We start from the raw sequence: 25,554 nt of genomic DNA on the forward strand, positions 1-25,554 counted from the left end.
AAAAAAGTTCTTTATGCATAATTGGAATTGGAGCACAAAGCTGATTTCAACTGATTATCTTCATTTCACACCTCTCTTCAAGTGGTAATGTGAGTTAACTTTGACTTTTTAACAGAGGAAGGGTTCAGATTCTTAAGGTCTTTTGGGGTTAATCTATTTACTGTATTTATTATGAGGTGGTTTTATTTATTTTATGTTTATTAGAGAATTTATCTCAATTGTCATGAAGTCCCACAGAAAGTAGGATTCCATTAATGGGGCAGGTTTTTCTATGAATACCTTTCTAGGGACACAGCTGACAAGCAAAGGGACCTAGCCAATACTGGCTTTTTTGAAACCACAGCAGAGAACACCTGAACCCAGGCAGAGGGGGCACGGGAGGGTCCCAGGGGGTCTGGCCCATAAAACCTGAGAGGAGGCTACCAGGCTAAGGGCACACTCTGTACAGTCAGGCAGCGAGGCTAAGGTAGCATTTGTTCTAGTAAGCTTTGTTCTATTCCCTGAGCCTGTCTCAGAGAGGCTGGTCCAATGCCCATATCAATTAGGAGATCACTGCACACCCTGTAAGGTGCCAAGGTCCTTATTCAAGTATTTACATGAACCGAACTGAACACCGCAGTTACAGATTAAAGCAAATGCGTGAACACATGTTAGGGGAGCATCTCTAAATGCCCATCAGTTCGTGAAGCCTTCTGTCGTCATTTGGCCAAGCACGCATACCTCAAGGCTCAAAGATTACAGTTCATAGACACATGTCCTCGCCACCTCTGCGACTAATGAAATTTAAGATGCCCTGCTAGTGCAGCCTGGACTTCTTCAAGGCAGAATTTTGTGTTTTGGAAGAGAGGTCTTAGCAGTCCTTGTCAAGAATGAGAAATATTTTATCTTCTTTTCTGCCTTATTAAAATTATCTTTCTTTGACAAACACTTGAAGGAGTGTTTAAAGAACATAAAAGGTTATTACAAACTTGTATTTTTATTGCTGCCCCATAGAACAAATTCCATTACTCAGTTAAACGCAATCTGCCTCCAGCCAAGGCTCTGGAGCCAAACATTTTGTCTGGACGAGTTAGACAGTCTGGAGCCCAAGGGGCCAAGGGTGGGGGGGAGGGTGAGCCAGTGCAGGAGCGGCTGTAGATGGATGGCTTAGGAGCCCAGAGCTCTGCTTGGAAATACAGTAGTGTGGGGGTGGCATGATTTGAGGGCAACTTTAGGCACAGATCTTTGTGTCTCTATTTGTGTTCAATCCATGCTTGATGTCTCTGAGTCTTCTGTTGGTGTTCCGGTTCTTTAAGTGCTGGGAACACAGTAGGTTTTCTATGAAGTATCTGTTGATTGACTAATTGATGGGTTCGGTGTTGGCTCCTGTTGAAAGTGCTGATTCCTGGGAGAGAAGAAACCATTTGTTAATAGGTACTTAGACCCTGTACGTTCTACCAGATCTTTTCAGATCCTTTGTACACGGGCTAAGCGGGCTTTTGCTTAGGGGAGGTTGGGAAGGCACTGGAATATGGGGTGTTGCTGGCAGGAACATGAGCTGTGATCCTGTTGTCTGCATCCTCTGAGGCTCCCCCCCTGAGGGGAGGCTATAGGCCCCCCAGTCACAGGGGGCGCGGGGAATTGGGTCTGGCACTGGACAATGGGAAGGCATGAAGGGTGAGCTTTAGTTTCTCTGCATTCTGATCAAGGGCCTGCCGTGTTCACCTCAGGTCCTCTGGTTGATTTAGGATTGAGGTAGATCCATTACACATCTCTTCTGAAAATAGAGCAAATACCCCAAACTCCGCATGACCTTTTGTAGAGAGTAGGCCAAATACAACTGAGAAATCAAGGGAAATGTAATTAGGCAACCTTTCAAATGAAAGGACTTGTCTTGGAAGGGGCGGCTGCCTCCCCAGTCACCCTTATCCAGCCTTTATTTTGACGTCAAAATTGATCAACACTAAACAATGGGAAAACCCAGCGTGCCAAGCTAAGCACAAGCAGTTCTTGGTTAGATGTGAGCATTCCTCCACCTGCCAGTTGTAAGCCCCAGAGAAGAGGGTCACTGGTCCTTCCTGAGCCTTGTGTGTTTCACAGAGAACATTTAACAAATCCAGCCAGAAGTTCGGCAGTTTGCTCCTTGACATCCAGTCCATAAGGAGTCAATGGTTATTGTCTCCAGAGGCCCCTTAATGAGTTGAGACTAAGACCCACAACGCTCATGGGGAGACTCCTCCCGACCGCTGCCCTTGCCTGGTTCTGTTAACACCTTGCTCTGCGGGGCCGCGTCATCATTGCTCATCCTGTAGATCTGTGGGGTTATCTTATCTAGCGTTTGCAATCTTTGGAACTTGCATTTTCCTATGCTCTGTAATGACTGTTCCAGTTCTGATCCACTCCTTACACTGGTCCACATGCCGTCTGTACTTGACTATTGCACCCGTTTCTCAGAAACCTTGTAAGGGTGGGCCTCCCTTCTTCCCTCTTACAAGGTCAGTCCCTCCACTTGGCTCTTCAAGCCAGCCTCTTGCAGCCCCCAAATTTGTTCTGCCCTACGGACAGATGGCCAGGCGCTTCAGCAGAAGCAGGATGCGGCTGAGCATCTGTGAGCCCCGTGACGACCCTGGGAATCCTTGGGGGTGGCGGGTAAGGCGTGGGGCAGACGGACTGCCATGTGCTGGCTGCTAACACCCCCCTGTCTTCTCATTCCTTTGTGACCTGTGGATGCTGCTGAAGTGCGAAGGACCCTCAAGAGCGGCCTGACTCCAGAAGAAGCCCGAGCTCTGGGCCTGGTTGGCACCGCAGAGTTGCAGCTGTGACACCTGTGGGCGCCCTAAGAAGTGTGTCCAAGATTGTGCAAACTCCTGCTGGACGGAACCCCTCCAGATGAGGGAGGGGAAGAGACTCAACGTTAACATCCGAAGGTTCTGAAGGGGAGTGTCCACATTTCTCATGTCCGCGCATGGCCCGCTGGGCACAGATGGGGCTCTCTCGGAGTCTCTCGCACACACTTCCTTCGTTGTGTCAGCTGTGTTTCTCTGGTTTCCTTGACACCTGGTTTAGTCGTTCCAAAGCGTGACACCTTTTCTGTGCAAAGAGCAGATCACTTCTGTCACGGTTACTGTGGTCCTTTGAGGCAGTTTGATGAGATCCACAGACGGGGTCTCTCCACAACACCAAAATATCCAGATGTAAACTCCAAAATTGTACACAAAAAGAAAGCACAGATTGTTTACCAGTTGTGGATTTTAGATGTACTAAATGTTTATACAAATTCGTAAATGTACACCATGTTTCAAATACTAAATAAATAGAGTTTAATGCCGTAACTGGAAACTTTTCTTCTCTCGGGTGTAAGGGCCTGACACTGCTCCACAGATGCACTTCCTTCTCAATCAGCCAAACCTTTTCTCAGATTCATCAGAAGGACCCTGGCGTGGAGTGGCCTCCGGGCCCTTTGGCTTTCTTGCTGTCGTCTGTTTTTTTGTGTGTGTTAGTAGAGTGAGAAGTGCCCAACAATGTGCTCTCTGTAACTCCTTATTAATTAGGCATCAGTGTTTGTCGTGCGACATGTTAGCAATGACCTCATATAGATCACCTTATCCGCGAGCTTTGCTTTGGTCCAACCTGGTGTTGAAGCAAAAATTAGGGTGGTATTTACAAACTGAACTATTCTGCCACTCTCTCCCTTGCTTCATGTGTAATAATTCGTTTTCTCAAAAAACAAGTCCCCAAAACAAAAGGGAAATTTAAAATTTTGTCTACAGAGTACCTCGGAGGGACAAATGCAGTCCCTGGCAATCGGGTACAGGTCATTAGAAGCTAAGGCATCCAGGGGGACAGGCATTGCCCACGAGGGGCTCTGAGTGACTGCAAGGCATGTTGAGGTGGCTGGTGCCCAGGTGGTGGCCGAGCCTCCACAGGGACCCCGCAGCCCGGTGTCGCACGGTTCCCTGGGAAGAATGTCTCTGGAAAGAGGGAAAAGATAAACTGCTGCAGCAGGTATTTGGGGGCCGAAAGATCAAGCCATTAATTCTATCTTTGCCTCACTTGGAAAACCTCTATGACTCTGTGTTCCTGTGTTCCTATGCAGTTGTGTTGTCTGAAGAGCTAAAGATAAGCTATTCACCCCACAGGCCTCTTGTCCTCCCTCTTCTGTACCCCCCACTCTACTGGGAGACAGGATGCTCCTTCAAGCCCGTATTGGTCAGATAATAGGTGATGAATGTGAGCACCCCAGCAAAGCCTGGCATCTGCCAAGAGCAGGTCTGTATATTACAGACAGTTGAGTTTAATCACTTTATTGAAAAGGATACATAGGGTATTGATGTTTATTTGCTTATGGTTCTCAATAACGTGTAGTAATCTGATACGATTTCGTAGTTTGTCAGAGCATTTGCCTGTTACCTCAGCACTGAATACAAAGGATATGTGTATCACTGGGGATGGGGAAGTGCAAACAAAGAGAAGATGCATCCTTGCTGCACCCTGTGGTGAACACATACCTCGCGTCCTTCCAGGGGACCTTGGCCTTCTGCCGGAGTTATTGCTTTGGAATAAAAGGTCACATTTAGAAGGAGGTGAGTGAATAAATCTGAAGGTAGTTTTATTTTAGGAATTAAAAAGTTCTCAGAGGAAGCAACCAAGGTCAACTAACTTCTGGGTTACAGCCAGGTAGAGAGAGTCTCATTTTATTGAGAACTTGGTTTAGTAGTTTTTAGTGAAATTGGGGGGTTATTCCTGTTGCTCAGTTCCTCCCTCCTTGTTGCTATTTAGTCTGGCTGCTTCTGTTAGTATGTGCGTGTGTTTAAATTTTTTTAATGTTTCTTTTCTTTTTTTTTTTTTTAAATGTTTGTTTATTTTTGAGTGAGAGGGAGACACGGTGCGAGCAGGGGAGGGGCAGAGAGAGAGAGAGGGAGACACGGAATCCGAAGCAGTCTCCAGGCTCTGAGCTGTCAGCACAGAGCCGGCCCTATGTGGGGCTTGAACTCACAAATGGCAAGATCATGACCTGAGCCGAAGTCGATGCTTGACCTACCGAGCCACCCAGGCCCCCCGTGTTTATTTTTTTATTTTTTATTTTTTTTATTAAAAAAAAATTTTTTTTTATGTTTATTTATTTTTGAGACAGAGCATGAACGGGGGAGGGGCAGAGAGAGAGGGAGACACAGAATCGGAAGCAGGCTCCAGGCTCTGAGCCATCAGCCCATAGCCCAACGCGGGGCTTGAACTCACGGACCACAAGATTGTGACCTGAGCTGAAGTCGGACGCTTAACTGACTGAGCCACCCAGGTGCCCCTATTTTTATTTTTGAGGGAGAGAGAGAGAGAGAGAGAACGAGAATGAGAACAAGCAGGGGAGGGGCAGAGAGAGAGAGGGAGACATGGAATCCAAAGCGGGTTCTGTGCTGTCAGCACAGAGGCCGACTCGAGACTTGATCTCATGAACCAGGAGATTGTGACCTGAGCCAAAGTTGGACTCTTAACCTACTGAGCCACCCAGGTGCCACTCTGTTAGTGTTTTTTTTTTTTTTTTTAATTCAGGAGGTTCAGGTATCTGAAAGGTCTTTGAGGAGCAGAATGAATGGTATGGGAGATGCTTTGCTACCCTTGCTGGTCATCACTATAGATATTATTGTGTGTATTTCTTAAGTTAGGTTGAAGTTACAGAACTGCCAGTAAAGGAGGGTGAACTCTTTTAAAGATGCCTGAGGTTTGGTTTCTTTGGAATCATAAGGGTTTTTTGTTTTTGTTTTTGTTTTTTTTCTATTTTAAAAATAACTTAGGGATTTGGGGATGGAAGGGAGGATGCACAGGGCCCAGGAGGGCTGAAGACCCAGTTTTGTTTTCTCCCAAGTCCATCACTGAACACAGTACAGGAAGGAATAGCAGGGAGGAGAGTTAGGAAAGCTGGTTTCTGAGCTCCTAACCTGTGAGTGGCTGTGTCATCGTCCACTGCTCCCAAATCCACCGTTTCTGTGCTCATGTCCCTGAGATAGTGTGTCACCAAATACCACTATAGTAGGCTGAATAATGGTCACCCAAAGAGAACAGGTCCTGATCACAGGTACCTGTAAATGTTACAAGGAAGGGTCTTTGCAGAGGTGAATAAAGTAAGGATCCAGATAGGAGAGATGATCCTAGGTTATCTAGGCATACCCTAAATCTAATCACACATGTCCTCGTAAGGGAGAGGTAAAGGGGCTTTCATATGCGCAACAGAGGGGCAGGTACTATGAAGACAGAGGCAGAGATTGGAGTGATGTGGGCACATACTAAGGAATGCCAGCAGCCACCAGAAACAGAGGCCAGGAACAAATTCTCCACCCGAGCCTCTGCAGAGAGCGTGGTGCTGTTGACACCTTGGTTTTGGCTCTGTAAAACTCATGCTGAACTTTTGGCCTTTAGAACTGTAAGAGAATAAATTCCTTTTGTTTTAATGCACCAAGTGGGTGGGAATTTGTTATGGCAGCTTTAGAAAATTTATACAACCATCTATCACAAATAGGCACTGAGGGCTTATTATAGAGGTAACCCTGTGCCGGGAGCTGGGGATTCAGCTGGGAAAAGGAGAGTCATGATCCCTCCCCTTAGGGGCTCGAGAGGTAGTCATCAACTAAAATGAAAATTTGGTTTAATCTGCAGCTATTTATACATTTTGCCAGAGAGGTAACTAAAAATAAAAACATCCGATTGCCTCAGAGAAATGATGGAAGATCTTTGCAAGTGCAGTTAGGGTGCGTGATATTAAAATGCCCCATCAATTCTGTCACAAAAGGTAGTTTATTTGGTAGAAAAAAATTCTGTTGCTAGGCAATTATGGGGGATGGACTTTCTGCATGATTTTTATAAGAGCTAAAATATTGACGGCATCTGTGTGGGTACTCGTTGTGTATTTTCTTACCTAGGATCCACGTAGCCATTCTGCATTTTTATCTTACATAGAAGCGAGGATGAGGGAGGCTGAACGACTTTCCCAGGGCGAAAGATAGGAAGTGATATTTGCTGGCTTGTCACTTTTTGCTAGTTCTGGTTTTGTTCTTCTAGAATCCTTAAGAAGGCCTGGTAACTGGATATCAATAACTCTGCTTCTGGCCCAAACCTGTGGCACAGACTGAACAGCGGTGCGGCACATGGGTGGAGGGCAGTCTTCCCCACCTTGACTAAGCCCAAACCCTGGCAGCCAGGTTGTGTACAGGTGGCGGCACCATCTAATCTCCTTTTGATAAAGGTTCGTAATCCTGCACAAATTTCACATCGGTAATTGATAATCCACTCACCTCACCCCTGCCCATCCATCCACGTACATCTAGTAGAAGTAGGAAAGGTTCAGGAGCTCCAAAGCATCATCTTTTGAGATTTTATGATAGAATGATTCCCACTCCGGTGAAAGCACATGGTGAGAGTTTATTCAGATTGCTGCTACTCAACCAAGTGAGGGCCAAGCCACTTCTACTCTCTTAATAAGCACTATTGAATTATTGCCCTTAAAAAGAGTATTTAGATGATCCACCTGAAGAAGTACCAGTTTATGATTTTGTAGTTCAAACACCATTTTCAGTTGCTGACTTAGTGGAAATTGGTCCTAACTACTGGATTAGTAACAATGATTTGCTTCCAAAACGTCCTGTAATTTAGAAGTAGAGCATTCCATGTACAGGAAAATCAAATCGGCTGGATAATTAGAGCAGCTGAGAATGAGAAACAGCACATCCTGGCCATCAGTGGGGAAGGACTGTGACCAGCGGTTCATCAGGATCACGTAGGACCCGCGTGTGCCAGGCCCACTGCACCTCCAGGGCTCGGTGCGCCAGGCTCCCTGCTTGTGGCTGGTGGGGCAGGAAGAGGTTTGCATGTACCACTCACCAAGTCTGCAGACACTCACCTCCTCATCTCCCATTAGAGGGGCAAGACAGCTGGGGTCTACTTGACACATTTTCTTCTATTCATTTTGAAATAATCTAAAAGTTAATCTGATTTAGGTGGAAACGGGAAGAGATGGGTTTTGGTCAAATAGAGGACCTGTGTGGCATGTTACAGATAAACAACATCAAATCAACCACAAGGTAAGTAGGGCACCTTCTGTTACTATGTTGGCAGTGGGTTTTCCTCTCTTTTGAGAAGTTATGGCAATAATTGGGACTATTCCGTTGATCCAGCTAAGCAGGGGCATGGTCTCTCGTGCTTTTGGAAAATAAAACAGAAAGCTCATTTTCCTTCAGAATCCCTGCCCCTTAATAGCATCTGCCTAAAAAAATGCTTTTAAACCTGCACTGCTCTCTGAAGGGGTTCCAATGAGGGACAGCCAGATGCTTCTGAAAACGGAAGTGGGCTAGGAAATGGAGACAGTCACCCTTTCCAAACAATACTCGAGTTGTGTACCCAGTGGAATATACTTTTGCAAACCTCAACTTTCAAATAAAGAATAAAAAACATGGTAGCTATACAGGAAGAGCTGGGTGCTTGGGAAAGCTTTTATAGGTGCTTTATCTGGTCTCTTAAAAAACATCCTGGATGATAATACTGATTTAGATAAGGTCATCTACACTAGAACTCTGTACATAGCAGCTGGTGGTAGACCTGGACAGGATTAGAGCAATTCAATCAACGTCAGAGCCCTTGATTTAGAAGACTGAGGCATAAGATTGGAAACGGCAAAGGGAATAGAGTCGATTCCCAGCTCAACCCAACCTTAGAAATACAGACTCAATGGAAGGAAATGGATTCTAATCCAGCATCCCTCCCAGCAGGTGGTATGAAAAAAAATAATTTGCCTCACTTTGGAAGAAAAACTGTCCTGAAATTGTAAAGGTTATGGAAATTGACAACTTTTTTAAAAAAGTTTTAAAATGTTTTATTTTTGAGAGAGAATGAGAATGGCGGGGGGCGGGGGGGGGTGGCGCAGAGAAAAAGAGGGAGACACAGAATCCAAAGTAGGCTCCAGGCTCTGGGCTGCCAGAACAGAGCCCGACACGGGGCTCGAACCAACAGCAGGATCATGACCTGAGTCGAAGTTGGAAGCTTAACTGACTGAGCCATCTGAAATTGGCACCCCGAGATCAGATCAACAGCTTCCTAAACCAACCAAGGATTGGGTTAAATTAAACTTTATAAGGTTGTATTTATGAAAAAATGATGTATTAAGACAAATTTTAAATGTCTTGTACTTGACTGAATTCTTCCTGCTTTTAATGGGTTAATATTTTTCCCCATTAAAAAAAATGGTCTAAAATATAATTTGTGGAGATAATAATTAAGGCCACAGTAGTGTTTTAGAATCAGTAAAGAAAAATAGTTCTTAGTAAAGTTGCTCAATAAGCCTATATTCTGGAATCCCAATACTCTGTTCTAGAACCTGTGTGTGGCCATGGTCTAGAGCCATCCGTGGGAGATGTGCCTCAGGAACCTCCAGACACATAAATGCAGACCCTCAAGAGCAATCTATGCCTCCACCTCTATCCCTAGGGATAACCTTATTTACAAAGTTTAAAAGTGGACAGTTGGGAACTGGAGCTGTGGTAAAGGTAAGCGGTTTTTCCAGAGGTTTAATCTTGTCCCGAATAGATGATCCCTCATTTGCAACTTTTGATCCCTTGGTTGGACTTGAACTAAGAATTCTGAGGGCTGTCTGTGTCCCTGCTCTGGCTGGTCTCCAAGCTATCCTTTGCCAGGCTCTCTGCTGTGAAGAGGTAACCGATCTCCAAAATAATGGCAGGTACTTTGAGAAACGTTTCTTATTTCTGGGCTCAGGAGAGTGTTCTCAAATCAGGCCCACCTGTTCCCTGTAAGGGCAGAGATGAGCTGTTCAAAGATGCAGAAACCTGCTCTTTCGTTTCCATCCGCTTTCGGGGACAGACGCTGTGTAGACGCTGAGAGGCTGAGCTGCCCTGGGCCCTTTACCAGCACGTGGGGCAAAGCCCAGAAGGTGCACAGTCCACTGTGCAGCCAGGACAACAGCCCCCTTTCCAGGGTGTGCAGTGGCATGCTGGCGCATCCCTGGTGTTCACCGTGAGCCAGGAGTTATAAAAAGAGCATACAAAGTAGGAAAGGATGTGAGGATGCTGTGTCTTAAAGTGTCTCCAGGTAATGTGCGCAGAGCAGAGTACGGTATAAAGGGGCTTTGCGGCAAAATCATTCTGCGAATCGTAAGGTGAAAATAAGTCATGCGTGGTCTAGGACAGGGCTGCTCTGGAGAACTTCCTGTGGTGGCAGAAATTTCTATACCCCATTCTGTGTGGTAGCCACTAGACAAACGTGGTTACTCAACCTATGTGGGTAGAGACGTGAGGAGTGGAATTTTAAATTTAAATGGCTACATGTGGTTAATCACTAGTGTATTAAAGAGCACGGATATGAGAGAAAACACATTTGTATATATATATATATATACTCTCTATATATTCATTTTATATAAAGGAGAATTTTTGTAAAATTTGCTTGTAAAACTGCTTTGGACTATGTTTACTCCAAAAACTTCAAACAGCGTCTACAGATCTAGGTCTACCCACTGCCCACATTGTGTTCCAAGCCTTGGGATTTCTTGTCCTCAGAGAATGCCATGTGATTGGTATTCATTGTGGTCCCCTGACAGATCTGCCTAGATGCACACTCTCCTCTGAGTCTACATCGGGGCTGTATGAACTTGTCATACATGCTGTGGCCCAACACACCCATCTCTGACAACCGCTAAACCCACTTTTGCAATAAAGCTTTATAAAGCACCGCTTCAGTTCCTGTGGTGCCTGTCTTCACCCTGTCGCCCTCTGGCTGGTCCTCACTACTGCATCTCACCCGTATCATCTGGAAGTCTGCTCACAACAGGTTTTATCCATGTCAAACTAGCTGGTTGGATACTGAAGACCACCAGTTGGATGGTCTTTCATTCTGTGTGCTACATGTACCAAGGGTAGGTACTGGGCAAGGCCTGGGGACTAGGTGCTGTAAAAAAAACTTAAGAATGGGTAATCACAAAGACTACATTTCTGAAACTACAAACCAAGGCACATTGGTAAAAGATTTTCAGCCACAGCCAGTGAGTGGCAAGAGGCAGTCTGGGAGATACTGTTTGGATGCCAAAACCTTTGCAGTGTATCAGCAACAGACTTCGTGATGGCCAGGTCTTCTGACAGAAGCAGTCTATGAGCTGAACTGGAGGGTCCTGCCTCTAAAGTAGTAGCCACCTTTTCACAATTTGCATAAGCATCGAAATAGCATTTGCATTTTTTTTTTTTTTTTTTTAATTTGCTTTGCTTGGTTGTCTGTTCCCACCGGTCTATCCTGATTTAAATATGAGGTAACTCAATATTTTAGCACAAAGCAAAATCATGTGTTAACTGAAGTTCAATCTTTTTTAATGGTTCACGGAGTTGCACACCAAGCAGCATGGCTTCCCTCGGTAACACAGTCCGTCTCAACAACCACCAAAGACAGGAAACGAGGCAAGATGACCTGAGATTACTTGAGTGGTACTGGTATGTGGCGTTCCACTCCGGAGAGGGCTCTCCTGGTGGACTAGGGCTTCATGGAGAGCTCCGACGTGGAGGAGACTGGAGCAGAGCCTTGGGAGGAAGAGCAGGGACATCTGGCCAGCACTGGCAGGTAGGAAACTATATAGTCATGGAAGGAGAACCATGGTGGTGTTTTAGAAGGAAAGTGAGTGGATCAGGAGGCAGAGCCAGATGGTGCATGTAGAAAGTTAATGGCTGGAAAGAAAGGTTGGAGTCATATTATAAAGGAAGAAGGGAAAAAGACTATTCTGAGTTCTCATCTATTGTCTGATTTAATCTTCACAATAGCTCCATAATGGAGGCTGTGGATTAGCCAGGGAATGCTTAGCTAGAAAAACAATGCAGTCTGGGTTAGCTTAAACCAAAAAGGAAAATGCATCACAAGACCCCAAGGGTTAAAGTGTAGTCAATTTAAATTGGTATCTACCCACTGTCCAGTCACCTGTGATCAAGGGTGGGGGAGGGGGACCGAATTCTACACAAATACGGCTACTAGGGATGCCATGTGAGTGGACACTGTATTGAATAGAAAACAGAATATATATCATAATCCTTAGAGGAATTGTGAAAATGTAATGCAAAAAACTGTAACTTAGAATTATGTAAAAAAATTAAAATTGGAAGGGTAAAGACTAGATATATAGATAAAACATGCTTGGTCATAAGAATTGTTGAGACCAAGTGATGTGTACATGGGATTCATTATTCTGCATATCTTTGTAAATGTTTAAAATTCTCCTTAATAAAAAGTTAAAAAAATACATAGTTCACACAGGGTCCCTTGGTCCTTCTGTTCCAATCATTGTACATGCTTTACTAGATTAAAAACAGACTTGAAGTTCTTTCCCATGCAAGGAAGACACAACCACCTAGACTCATTAAGTAGAAAGTTTCAGACTCGGTAAGCATTATTGTCAGAATTCCAGCGGACTACAAGTCCTGATGTATTTCCTTGCAATTTTGATTTAGTGGGTCTGGAAAGGGATTTGAGTGTCTTCTCTCCTAGTGACTCCTTCCAACTCCAGTGACACTGATGCATGTTCAAGTTTGGGGAGCACAGCGTCAAGGGATTCTATGGATTATTATATGCAAGTCATAATATCCTTGGTTTGGGTCCTTCCCTGCTATAGGACTCAAGCAGCGTGATGATGTGGTACTTTAAGCACAATCTTAACTACATCAATGCATTATATGGCATTCTGCCATTCATTCTCATTTTGTGATTCCAGCATAGTGTCTTTTTCTTGGGCAACTGATTTATAGAGCCTACTGCCATTTTAATTGCTTTTGTTTCAAAACATAAATCTCATGGATGAGTTTTTATCTCTCATGTAGCACACTCAACTTACATGTTGTCTGAAGTCTTTCCCCAGGAATGCTCCTGCCTTCCTTTACCAGGGCAGCAGCACAGAGGGCCCTGCACTCAATGGGCCACACCCTTGGTTTAATGCTCTCCTGTTGTCTGAAGTTCTTAATGTTGTTTCTGAACTTGTGTTTTGTAAGTGAAGTCTCATGCAGTATGTGCCCACTGTTCCTCACCAACCCACTCAGAGCCTTCGTGATCTCTGTATGCACAAAATTCCAGCAGACCCGTGATGCAGGAGTTGAGATGCAAAGTAAATATAAGCAAGTTATTCCTACAACTAAGTGGGGCCCCGAGAGCCCTAAGAGGCCACACTATTTAAACCAGACTTTGATTTGAACGCAAAAAGAAGGTAATAGCATGCTAAGCAGCATGAATGACCATGGAACCCTGTCATATCCTTTTTTACTCATGTTACTTTTTTTTAAAGTTTTTATTGTACTCATGTCATTAGCCATTTACTCACTTCATTAGCCATCCACTTATGCTGAATATGATGACAAGAAAAAACGAAAACAAAAGGCAGCCCATAGTTCTTTCAGTCCTTCCTTACTCATTAGTAAGCTGAAAGAATAAGAATGTGTACATACAAAGAAGTGAATAATTGAGATAGGTTTTTTTGGGTTTTTTTTTGTTTGTTTGTTTGTTTTGGCAGTGTTTCCAGTGTTCTGGTAAGGACAAAATACATATACGTACAATATGTGCACATAAACTATGAAAAGCAAATTATCTAATTTTGGTGATTCTACACGAGTTCACTGCCCTTCTAGTTGTAGTTTAAAACTGGAATTGCATAATACAAAGACGAATAAAGTTAATGCTAATAATTTAGAATTTAAATTTTTCGTTACTTAGAACAGTATTAAGTAGAAAATAAAAATCCACCATAACAAGATGTGAGAGACCATGGAAGAAAGGGAGGACATTTCAATGCCTTTAATGGTACTATTTTCCTAATTTCTGGACATCTTCTGTGCTGGGTCCTACACATCAGCTAGCTGCCCGAGTCTTCATGCTCTCTTTTCCTCACCAGAACCCCCATCCTCTGCTACATCCTAAGAGGGCTCCTGCTGATGTGAAGGGCTCCACTGCCCTCCTGGGTCTTCTGCTGCTTCACCTGTGGAAAGCAGCACGGGGCCAGGCCTGACTTCAAAGTAACTCAGGGGACTCAACAAGCACTAGAGGAAGGGTGCTTGCCACAGGAGAGGATGACAGGACTTCTCAATCCCCTTCTGACCCTGACTTGTTTTGGAGTAGCAGCCACAGGCTGGAATCACTTATCTGGTGTTATTGGTTCTCCCTTTGGTTTGATCAGTTTTGGAAGAAAAATATTTCTAAAAGACTAAGACTTCAGCTCTCATCCTTGACAGCTTGGTCCCTCTTTGTCCCTTTCTGCTACTCCATGAATTGTTGGAAGCAGTTAGAAGGCAGAGCAGGTGGAAAGCTCTTGTCAACAGTGGTTTTACCAAAATTCTTTATGAAGAGTCCTCTAGACAATACTTGGGAGTTTTTGTTTTTAAATGGTTCAAGTACAGCAGATCACTTCCTCTTAAAAAAAAAATTAAGATAATGTTGACAAACTTTATAGCAATCTGAAAAGGGAGCAGAGAATTACTTATGAAAAATAAAAAGAACATGTACAATTGTATCTTCAAGAATTTTCATGGACCATTATGACCCATCAAATTAAGGTATCCACATTTCCTAACAAAAATGAACCAAGAAAGGGCAGCATGAAAATATTCTCACGCAGTGCTGCCCAACAGAACTTTCTGTGATGATGGAAATGTTCCATTATCGTGTTGTCTAATACAGAATCTACTAGTCACATGAATACTCACAACATGGCTAATGCAATTGAGGAACTGAATTTTTCATATAAACAGCCACACGTGGCTAGTGGTTACTAACTGAAGAATACAGTTCTAATGTCTCATGGGTCAAAACCAGCGATTTCCTCAGGGGCCTTCTCTAATCACGGCTGAGGGATGCAGAGGAGTGGGGGTGGGGAGAGGGGAAAGCCCTGAACAGATTATTTAGCTACTTAGTAAGTTCTGAAGCTCTCCACAGCTTTTGGAGGCTGGGGGTGAGGAAAGGACTCTGGGGGAGACCTGAGAATGCCCTTGAACTCCTGGCTAATGCCAACAGGAGTAAAAGGACTAGGATTTGGCTCACTTAGACGGCGAAGAGGCCTGTGGTGCCACACACAGAATTGGAGGCTTGGGCCATCTGTGCATGGAAATCATCGCTGTGGGGCTGGCAAGGATGTGGAGGTGCTCATTTGCGGACAGGGTTTCCAGGACTAAAAGAGGATTTAGAGGTGGAAGGAGGACCTGAGGGCCCTTTCTGGCCACCTGCAGGCTGGACAGGCCCTTTCTTTTTGGGGCTTAAGGTCTTGTTCTTGCTCTTGAACACTTTGCTGGGATCCAGCTTGTTCACGAAGGAGTTGGTCTCTTCTGCGAGTAGGTTTGTGTTGTAGGTGATGGGTTTATACATGTTGAACCATTGCTGTAAGGCAGAATTGGGAAAGCGGTCACAATTCAAAGGAGAAATGCCACTGTTTATGCTTTTTAGTGGGGACCCAGGGGACAGAGGGCTGGGGAGATGGGGCAAAGAGAGCAAAAGGCTTTCTGAAAAACTGCCTTGAAAATCTGTTAGTACTTCCTTTAAGTGAAAGTGATGGCACACACATTGCTTCATGAGGTCTCATAACCTTCACAATAAATGCAGCGCGAGGACGAAGAATGTAAGTAAACATCCTTCCTTCTGATCTAGTGAGCCCTGAGTGTGGGATGTTAGGTCCCAGATCATCAGTGTTCTTCTAACTGTTCTGTCCTCCAACCAGCCACTGCCCATCAGGTAGACTGGGCAGTGCCTTCCTCACACGGAAGGTGCATAACAGAGGCCAGTAGCAGGCCTTGGCTGAAGGCAGGTGCCTGTTGGTGCTGTCTTCCCCTTCTGGGCAAAGAGCATCACATTTATTGATGTCACAGGGTTGACTGGATGATGCTGTTATGCGACATTTGAGCAAAGTGGGGCCCACCAGATGAATACATACATGGAGCTGAATCCCTCATTTATTGCCACCCAGCCTAAGTTCTTCCGGGCATACCAGGCGGCATATGAGCATTACCTGGCGATCGTATGTTTGAAGTGTTGCCCAGATGTGTAATATAAACGAGGCACATCCATACAGTGGAATATTCTGTATCACTAAAAAGGACAGCTCTGTATGTACTGTAGGAAGTGAGCTCCAAGATGGAATGTTAAGTGAAAAGAAGGTTGCAGAACGATGTGAAAGGTGTATTATTGCAGTTGTGATTTAGAAAAAAAGGAACCAAAAATCGTATGCATGCATGCATACTTTCTAGGCAGTAAAGTGTCCTGTGAAAGGCACAAGAAAAGGGGAACAGTGGCTGCCTCTGGGGAAGGCTGGGAGGCTGGAGAATCTGGGAGTAAGAGACTGACTTTTCACTTTTCCTGTATCTACATACTATGCAAAACAACTTGACCTAAGCCCTCAATAAAATTTAATTAGAAAGTAAACTCCCAGGTGATCCTGAGGATCAGTCAAGTTTGGGAACCACTTAGTTCAGTATAAAGTGAGGCTGTCTACCTACACTGGAATCATCTGCCTTGCATTATGAAGATGCAGGTTCTTGGGCTCCATCCCGGGTCTTCTGAATCAGACAGGGAAACTGAGAATCTACAACATAAGCATCTCAGTAGATTCTGATAGTCCAGTTTGAGATGATAGGTGTCCCTCCCTTACCTTGGCCTGTGGGCTAATGCCGTAGCTGGTGAAGGCATACTGCCACTGTGGCAGGCCCAGGTGTGTGATGAGCAGGCGATAGTAAGCGGTAAAGGTATCTGTGAGAAAATGCCAGTATAATGCTCTGTCCAGGAACCAAATCTCAGCGTCTTGTGCCAATGCTGAAATAGCAGACAAAAGAAACGAATGCATGGTGTAACACTTTTCTCCTTTTTTTTTTTTTTTAAATCTTTTGTTTTTGAGAGAGAGAGACAGAGCGTGAGCAGGGGAGGGGCAGAGAGAGAGGGAGACACAGAATCCGAAGCAGGCTCTAGGTTCCGAGCTGTCAACACAGAGCCCCATGTGGGGCTCCAAGTCACGGACTGCAACACCATGACCTGAGCTGTAGTCGGACGCCCAACCGACTGAGCCACCCAGGCACCCCACACTTTTCTCCTTTTATCTGTAACGTCAAAAAAAAAAATTCCAATACTTCAAGGATGTGAAATTAAAGTTCCCTCCCCCCAACCTCCCAGGCCTATGCTCCAGTGGCCACTGTTAGGCATTTCATTGGTATTGTTTTTTACAGATTCCTGATCAGTCAGCTGACTGCCTTATGTGCTTGGCACTGGCCTTCTGTGCACTCAGGCTCTCCATTCAGCCACCCCTGCTCCAGTGGGACATACTGTGACCTCAGCTTTCCTGATGGAAGCAGACTCTGGATGGCTCTGGTCTTCTGAAGAGGTCTCCATCAGGAATCTGAGGGGCTGTGAGCAGCCACTACGGAGGAGCCCAGACCAGCACCCGTCCTGGATCCCACCTGTGCTGCTGCGAGAGGTCCTGGCTGAACTGAAGCAGGCACTATCACACCAGCTCCCACCTCATTTGCTTCTGACACTCCACTCTTCCTACTGCAGACCTCTAATCTAGTGCATCTCCTGTCTAATGGACTTAATGTCTCCCTAAGTGGCCCCAACCCTCCAGTCTCTTCCTTTTCCAAGACTGCTTGTGGTCACATACAGTTGCATCTCAATTCTGCCATTCTTCTATTGAACAACCTTGACTTCACACTGTCAGGTCCAAACTCCTGCCAAGCTCTGCATGAAGGGGAACAACTGGCCTCTGGCTTCATCTCCTCCCCATCCACAAGATGAACCGGGCAGCCCAATGAACTGAAGTTATCTGTCACTCCTTCCAAATCAGTTGCACTTTCCCATGGTGTAACTTTACTGTGTGTCTTTGCCTGGATGCTTCCTTTACCTCACAACTCCTCTTGTACCACACCTTCCCATAACCCAATATGTAGATGGAAGGCTACTTTGCAAAGATGGCCCCTCTTTTCTCCAGGGGCAAAATCCTGACGTCTGTATCTTCTCACCCCTACCAGGCAGAGAGCTACTAAAAGAGGGCTCGGCCTTGTCTACAGTCCCTAAGCCAGGGCCTGAACTGCTGTTGGGGGCGGGGGGCAGATAATAGCTGCTTCAACAGAGGCTGGAGGCTTTTACTCTGGATTTCTCATCTGAGGTCTTTAGCTTGAGGTTTACTAATTCAGGTTTTTAGTGCTGTCAACTTGCCTATGTATAGAAGTATACTAGAAGGATAATGCTTTTCCTGGATGCTTTCCTAATGTGTGAGCCTGCTAGAGGAGCCTATAAACAGAATGACCATTTCTTTTACTTTTTACTTGCTTAGTATCCTACTCCCACTATTTTGTAGTAACTCACAAATGATGACAGCTTAAAAAGACTCTAGTGATTGGCCTAGAAGGAGATGCTCAGGGAGGACCAAAGGGGATTTCTCAGTCTTGGCATCTCCAAGAGACCCAGTGGCATCTCATGAGTCCAGAGAGGAGTGTGCCTTTTGTGTGAGGACCGGAGAGCAGGGTCATCCATGCCACACCCAACGGCAGCCCCATGCTTGTCGCTGAGTCTTACCTGGCTTCCCTCTTTTGTAGACAAGGCAAACTTTCCCATTCCCATCGCAAGGATCCAGCTCAAATATCACACTTCGAGAATCAAAGTGAGGCTTCTCTGGCTGGTTCTCACTGGCTGCAAATCCAGAAGTTAATGGTCATGTTCAAACATACTCAACTCAAATACATACTTACTTGTCCAGTTTTGCTAGGGTGAGGGGAAAAAAAAACAAACAAAACCGGAAAAAACCTTATCTCATAGTCTTTTAAAAAAAATATTAGAGAAAAAGAGAAAGCGGGTGTGCATATGTGGAGGGGAGGGGCAGAGAGACAGGGAGAGAGAGAACCCCAAGCAGGCTCTGTGTTCACAGAGCAGGTCCCAACATGGGGCTTGATCCCACAAACCAGTGAGATCATGACCTGAGCTGAAATCAAGAGTCAGATGTTTAACCGACTGGGCCACCCAGACGCTCCTCTCAGACATATTCTTAACGACTGTTTCCAATGTGGGCCAAATGCATTCTATACTCTAAATGCCCAGGATCGTATGCATGGTTCAAGCCTTCTGTCTGGGCTTCTCCATCACCAAAAGACAGTATCACGCAATCTGGGGGAAGGTGGCACAAGGAAAACCACCTGAACTTGCTGAGAATGGGAATACATAAAGGCTAAGTAATCTGGCCTGATGTTGACACAACTGTTCTTTTCCCCAGATAACTGCTTTTTCCTCATTTATAGCACTTTTTAAAAAAAAAAAATTTAATTTTAGAGCAAGTGCATGTGAGCGGGGGGCAGAGAGAGAGAATTTTTAAAATTTTTTTTGAAGTTTATTAAGAGAGCGAGCAGGGAGGAGCATAGGGAGAGAGAAAGAATCTCAAGCAGGCTCTGAGGTGTCAGCAAAGAGCCTGACGTGGGGCTCAAACCCCACAAACCGTGAGATGACCTGAGCTGAAATCAAGAGTTGAACGCTCAACTGATTAAACTACCCAGGTGCCCCACTATGATCTTTTGATTAGAATCTCCTTTCCTCTGTCTAAAATGCATGTTTATAATATTTAATGTTATTTTATAATTAGTGCTAAGTCTGGCTCAATTAGAAATATTTTTTTACTTATACATATAGCCATACATATAATTTTATACAAATGTGTTTATTTACATTTCTAACTAAAACATTTTTAAGAAATAATTAAAAATTTTTAAATAAAAATTATTTCTTAAAAAATTTTTAAATTTACATCCAAGTTAGTTGGCATATAGTGCAACAATAATTTCAGGAGCAGATTCCTTAATGCCCCTTACCCATTTAGTCCATCCCCCGTCCCACAACCTCTCCAGTAACCCTCTGTTCTCCATATTTATGAGTCTCATGTTTTGTCCCCCTCCCTGTTTTTATATTATTTTTCTTTCCCTTCCCTTATGTTCATCTGTTTGTATCTTAAAGTCCTCACATGGGTGAAGTCATATGATATTTGTCTTTCTCTCACTAATTTTGCTTAGTATAATATCCTCTAGTTCCATCCTTGTAATTGCAAATGGCAAGATTTCATTCTTTTTGATTGCCGAGTAATACTCCATTCTATATATATGCCACATCTTCTTTACTCATCCATCGATGGACATCGGCTCTTTCCATACTTTGGCTATTGTTGATAGTGCTGCTATAAACATTAGGGTGCATGTGTCCCTTTGAAACAGCATACCTGTATCCCTTGATTAAATACCTACTAGTGCAATTGCTGTAGTTCTATTTTTAGTTCTATTTTTAATTTTTTGAGGAACCTCCATACTGTTTTCCAGAGTGGATGCACCAGTTTGCATTCCCACCAGCAGTGCGAAAGAGATCCTCTTTCTCCACATCCTCGCCAACATCTGTTGTTGCCTGAGTTATTAATGTTAGCCATTCTGACAGGTGTGAGGTGGTTTCTCATTGTGGTTTTGATTTGTATTTCCCTGATGCTGACAGTGATTTGATCATTTTTTCATGTGTCGGTTGGCCATCTGGATATCTTCTTTGCAGAAGTACCTATTCATGTCTTTTGCCCATTTCTTCACTGGATTATTTGTTTTTGGGTGTTGAGTTTGGTAAGTTCTTTACAGATTTTGGATACTAGCCCTTTATCTGATATGTCGTTTGCAAATATCTTCTCCCATTCCATCAGTTGCCTTTTGGTTTTACTGACTGTTTCCTTCACTGTGCAGAAGTTTTTATTTTGATGAGGTCCCAATAGTTCATTTTTGCTTTTGTTTCCCTTGCCTCCGGAGATGTGTTGAGTAAGAAGTTGCTGCGGCCAAGGTCAAAGAGGTTTTTGCCTGCTTTCTCTTCGAGGATTTCGATGGCTTCCTGTCTTACATTTAGGTCTTTCATCCACTTTGAGTTTATTTTTGTGTATGGGGTAAGAAAGTGATCCAGGTTCATTTTTCTGCATGTTGCTGTCCAGTTTTCCCAGCATCACTTGCTGAAGAGACTACCTTTATTCCATTGGATATTCTTTCCTGCTTTGTCAAAGATTAATTGGCCATGTGTTTGTGGGTCCATTTCTGGGTTCTCTATTATGTCCCATTGATCTGAGTGTCTGTTTTTGTGCCAAAACTAAAAAAATTTTAAACATGGCTTTCCTCTCTCCTAGAGGTTATACTTTCATACTCTTTTTGATCAATTCACGGAGTACAACAAGTTCTGCCTGGCTTCCCCTCTCTATGCTATAGGCTGGAAAACTCTCTTGAAGTAATAAGCTGAGGTTCCCTTTATTTCCATCTTTCAGGCTCATTGTCCTCCACTGCCTGATGGTCAGTGTCTTGAAATCCATTTTTATATATCTATGTATCTCCAGGTTGGAGGATAAATCAGGTCTGTTACTCCATCTTGGGTGAAATCTAAAGTCCAGATTGTAGGGTCCCACCAAGGTTCAGCAGCCCTGACTGATGATGACCAGGGTCTGTCCTCTGGAGAAAAGTAATAAAAATACGAAACTCACTCAGTGTGGTTCCCTTCTGCCATTTATAGATGCCACTCTAGTTTTTAAAGCTTTCCCAGAGGAGGGGCGCCTCCTGGGCGGCTAAGCGTCTGACTTTGGCTCAGGTCATGATCTCCTGGTTCATGAATTCGAGCCCTGCATCAGGCTCATTGCTGTCGGCACCAGAACTGTCAGCGCAGAGCCTGCTTTGGATCTTCTGTCCCCCTCGCCTTCTGCCCACTCCCACTTGCGTGTGTGTGTGTGTGTGTGTGTGTGTGTGTGTGTGTGTGTTTTTAAAGAGGGGGCACCTGGGTGGCTCAGCTGGTTGAACGTCTGGCTTTGGCTCAGGTCATGATCTCCTGGTTCTTGAGTTCAAGACCCACATTGGGCTCCATGCTGACAGCTCAGAGCCTGGAGCCTGCTTTGGATTCTGTGTATCCTTCTCTCTCTGCCCCTCCCCCATTTGTGTTCTATCTCTCTGTCTCAAAAATAAACAAATGTTAAAGAAAAATAAAAGAAAAAGCTTTCGCAGAATAGTCTTGGTATGGTAAAATGTACTCTGCCATTACCAAAAGGTCAATATTTGAGTCTTGCTTCCTTTTTTACCAAATAAACAGTGTCACCTATTTTCAGTTCCTCACAGAAATTTTAGTTCGGTTTTATCTTTGTGTGTACATTAGCATATTGTTGTGCCCAATAATTTCACTCTTGGGAGTACCAGTGGATCTCTTTTTTGTTACCTGTTATTTGTGCTGGTTCTTGTTCATGGCGTTGTGTTTCTTCATGTGTGTATTTTTTAAAGTAATTATTTTTTGAAAAATTATTTATAAAACAGTTTGAGGTCTAAGGTAATGTTATCTTCCTCTAGGGTAGAATTTTCTTTTTATGTAAGAGCTTTACTGAGATATAATTCACGTACCATACCACTTACTCATTTAAACTATACAATTCAATGGTTTTTTAGTATATTTACAGTTATGCAACCATTAAGACAATCCATTGTAGAGCATCTCTCTAGAGTGAATTTGTTTGTTTCTGCTAGGCCCCTGAGGAGCTTAGTAATCTGGAATCAATTTAGTCTAGTTTTGGGATTTAACATGTTCTGGGACACACATAGGACTTACACGTGAGCTTCAGTCCATGTGAAAAATGGTTACTTTCGGTTCATTCAGTCTCCTCTGGTACTGCTCCTCATGGTGCCAACCTGAAAAGCAGGGTAGTTTTTATGGGTGCCAACTTTTCTAAGACTTGGACTCTGTTTTATTCCCCTGGCTTCAAGACGAGTCCAATTCACAGCTTTCCAGCATCCTCAGTGCCTGTTTGAAAAGGGCAATGTACCCCAGGCAAAAGCAACTCCAAATGCTGCATCTCTTCCCTGGATTTCTGTCTTCTGGATGTTGATCTGACATTACCTCATCATCTTGTTAGCTCTCTGGTAAACATTTTAGGAAGATGGTTTTTGTATTTTGGTCTGACTTCTCAGTTGTCTTTAGCAGGAAGGCTCTCGTGAATTACCTGTCTGCCATTACCAGAAGAGGAAGTCTTTTCATCAGTTTAGCTCTGCTCCTAACAATAACATAGATGAGCTTTGCTTTTTATATTGACAGTCTTTGGTTTTCAAAAGAGAAATTTAGGGGCACCTGGTGGCTCAGTTGGTTAAGTATCTGACTTCGGCTCAGGTCATGATCTCACAGTTTGTGAGTTTAAGCCCTGTGTCGGGCTCTGGGGTGACATCTCAGAGCCTGGAGCCTGTTTCGGATTCTGTGTCTCCCAATCTCTCTCTGCCCCCCTCCTCACCCCCACTTGTGCTCTCTCTTGCTCAAAAATAAATAAATGAACATTAAAAAAAAAAAAAGGGAAACTTAATCCCAGAACATTTAATATCGTGATTGATCTGTCTTCTTTTATTTCTCTTAATGTTTTGTTTCCTAATTTATGTTTCTTCTTTTCCCTCATTTTTACTCATGTGATTCAATATTATTAGGTTGGTGATATTACTATACATTTTTATTTCTATATTAGTTACTTTCCTTATTTTCACTTGTTTGTATTATTAGATTCATAGGACTCTACCCTTATTTGAAAATAGACCATTATCTCCCCTAATCAAGTGTGGTATGCAGAATTCCAAGATGGCTCCCAGGATTCCTGCTCCTTAATATACAGACCTTTCATGACCTCCTGCCCTTGAGTATAGTCAGGACCTGTGACTATGTTGTAGCCGTTCCCTTGATTATGTTACAAGATAGGAGACTGTTGTAGCAGACTGGAGAGACATTTTCCTGCTAGCTGAGAAGTAAACTGCCATGTTTTGAGAGGGTCATGTGGCTATAATCTGAGGGCAGCCTAACAGAGTTGAGAGTGATCCCTGGCTAACAGCTAGCAACAAACAGGGACCTGAGTCCCACAGCTGTAAGAAACTGAGTACGGCCAACCACTAGTGGGCTTGGAAGAGGTCACTGTGCCATAAATGAGATCACAGCACCAGCTGACACCTTGATTTTAGCCTGGTAAGTAAGACCCTAAGTAGAGAACTCTACTTATGTGTTCTCTTATGAATTCTTGATTCATGAAACTGTTAGATAATAATCTATTATACAAAAATAGAAAATTCAAACATCAAGACACTCTTGTTTTCCCCAGCAAGGTGTACTATTTCTTCCCTATAGTAGGAGGATACCGTCTACTTTCTGCTTCTTTTCCTCCTTTGTCCTACATTTTCTACTAGTAGGGACCCCAGGAACATTCTCTATATTAATTGCTAGGGCTGCTGTAACTAAGTACCAAAGTGAATGGCTTAAACAACAGATATTTGTAGTCTCACAATTCTGAAGGCCACAAGTTCAAGATCAAGGTGTTGGCAGAGTTGTTTCCTTTTGATGGCTATGGGGGAAGAATCTGTTCCATGTTTCTCCCCTAGCTTATGGTAGTTTACTGGCAATTTAGCTTTCCTTAGTGTGTGGAAATACTACCCCAACTCTGCCTTCATCTTCAAATGGCATTCTTCCTATGTCTTCAAGGACACCAGTCATATTGAATTGGGGTCCACCCTACTCCCATACAACCTCATCTTAACTACTTAGATCTGTAATAACCCTATTTCCAAACAATGTCACGTTCTGAACTAGGAGTTAGGAATTCAGTATGAATTTGGGGGGGCATAATTTAACCCGTAACACTGTTACATCTTCCCTCTTTCCTTTCTTTTAGGTTTAGCTGAGACAGTACACACTTGACCCTTGAAAACGATCTGAACTTCATGTGTCCACCTATACATGGATTTTTTACAGTACTATAAATGTATTTTCTCTTCCTTGTGATTTCCTTAATATTTACTCTTCTCTAGCTTAATTATAGGAGTACATTTACAAATAACATACAAAACATGTATTTATTGATTATTGGTAAGGCTTCCAGTCAACAGCAGGCTATTAGTAATTAAATTTTGGGGGAGTCAAAAGTTATAAGGGGAGTTTTGACTATATGGAGGGTCACGGCCCCTAAGCTTCTGCATTGCTCAAATATCAACTATAGGTTTTACAATATTCCTTGCACTGCGCCTGTCCCCTTTTCCAAGAGTTCTTACATAAGAGCTATGGAACACATTCCTAGACATTAAGATTCCTAGACACCTCTTTCAGAGGAGGTTTGCTGATCCCTTGTTTCCTCCCCTTTTTATATCCATATCTTGGGACCTCCATTCAGTTGCATTTGTCTTTTGGTTAGAGTATTGATGTCCCTGAAGTTTTACACATCCTTACATGTTTGGTCTATATATGTGGGCCTTTTGATTTTTACTCCTTGTCCCTCTGTAACCCGAATATGCTTTCTCTACTTTCCACTGCTGCAAGAAGTCTGATGTCAGTCTGATTATTATTTCTTCATAAGTACCTTAAATTTTTTGCCTAGAAGCCTATAATTCTTTCCCATATTATGTAACGCCTAGGTGTCTCTTTTCTCATGAATTCAATTTCACTCTCAGAGAGCCCTTTCAATCTGCAGAGAAATTTTCTTGTATCAGTGTTTACTGGCTTTCTATCTAGTGTTTTTCTCTTTCTTGAGCATCTGTAATACCAATGGAA

General features: G+C 43.6%; 2 protein-coding genes and 1 long non-coding RNA gene across 22 annotated transcripts in view; 2 read left to right on the forward strand and 1 right to left on the reverse strand.

Moving 5' to 3' along the window:
- Window positions 1-3,311, forward strand: part of FHOD3 (formin homology 2 domain containing 3) — a 470,560-nt gene extending 467,249 nt beyond the window's left edge. For all 17 annotated transcript variants that reach the window (XM_023241882.2, XM_023241885.2, XM_023241880.2 and 14 more), the window contains one exon: window positions 2,719-3,311. In XM_023241882.2, coding sequence (XP_023097650.2) covers window positions 2,719-2,801 — 83 coding nt within the window. In that variant the 3' untranslated portion in view covers window positions 2,802-3,311. The remainder of the gene's footprint in view (window positions 1-2,718) is intronic.
- A 5,598-nt stretch (window positions 3,312-8,909) lies between these two features.
- LOC123381155 lies at window positions 8,910-15,044 on the forward strand. Its single transcript, XR_006587839.1, has 2 exons — window positions 8,910-9,506; window positions 11,349-15,044. It is a non-coding gene; the product is annotated as an uncharacterized LOC123381155 (long non-coding RNA).
- The window catches only part of TPGS2 (tubulin polyglutamylase complex subunit 2), a 69,602-nt gene continuing 57,298 nt past the window's right edge, over window positions 13,251-25,554 (reverse strand). For 3 of the 4 annotated variants that reach the window (XM_006938859.4, XM_006938858.4, XM_003995142.5), the window contains 3 exons: window positions 18,538-18,651; window positions 16,625-16,785; window positions 13,251-15,360 (listed from right to left, as the gene is read on the reverse strand). In XM_006938859.4, the coding sequence (XP_006938921.1) occupies window positions 15,130-15,360; window positions 16,625-16,785; window positions 18,538-18,651 (506 nt within the window). In that variant the 3' untranslated portion in view covers window positions 13,251-15,129. Of the gene's footprint in view, window positions 15,361-16,624; window positions 16,786-18,537; window positions 18,652-22,596; window positions 22,677-25,554 lie in introns of those variants that run through there. The other variant, XR_006587838.1, reaches the window with a different exon arrangement.

Source organism: Felis catus, chromosome D3 (genome assembly GCF_018350175.1).
Source record: "Felis catus isolate Fca126 chromosome D3, F.catus_Fca126_mat1.0, whole genome shotgun sequence".
Taxonomy (NCBI): Eukaryota; Metazoa; Chordata; class Mammalia; order Carnivora; family Felidae; genus Felis; species Felis catus.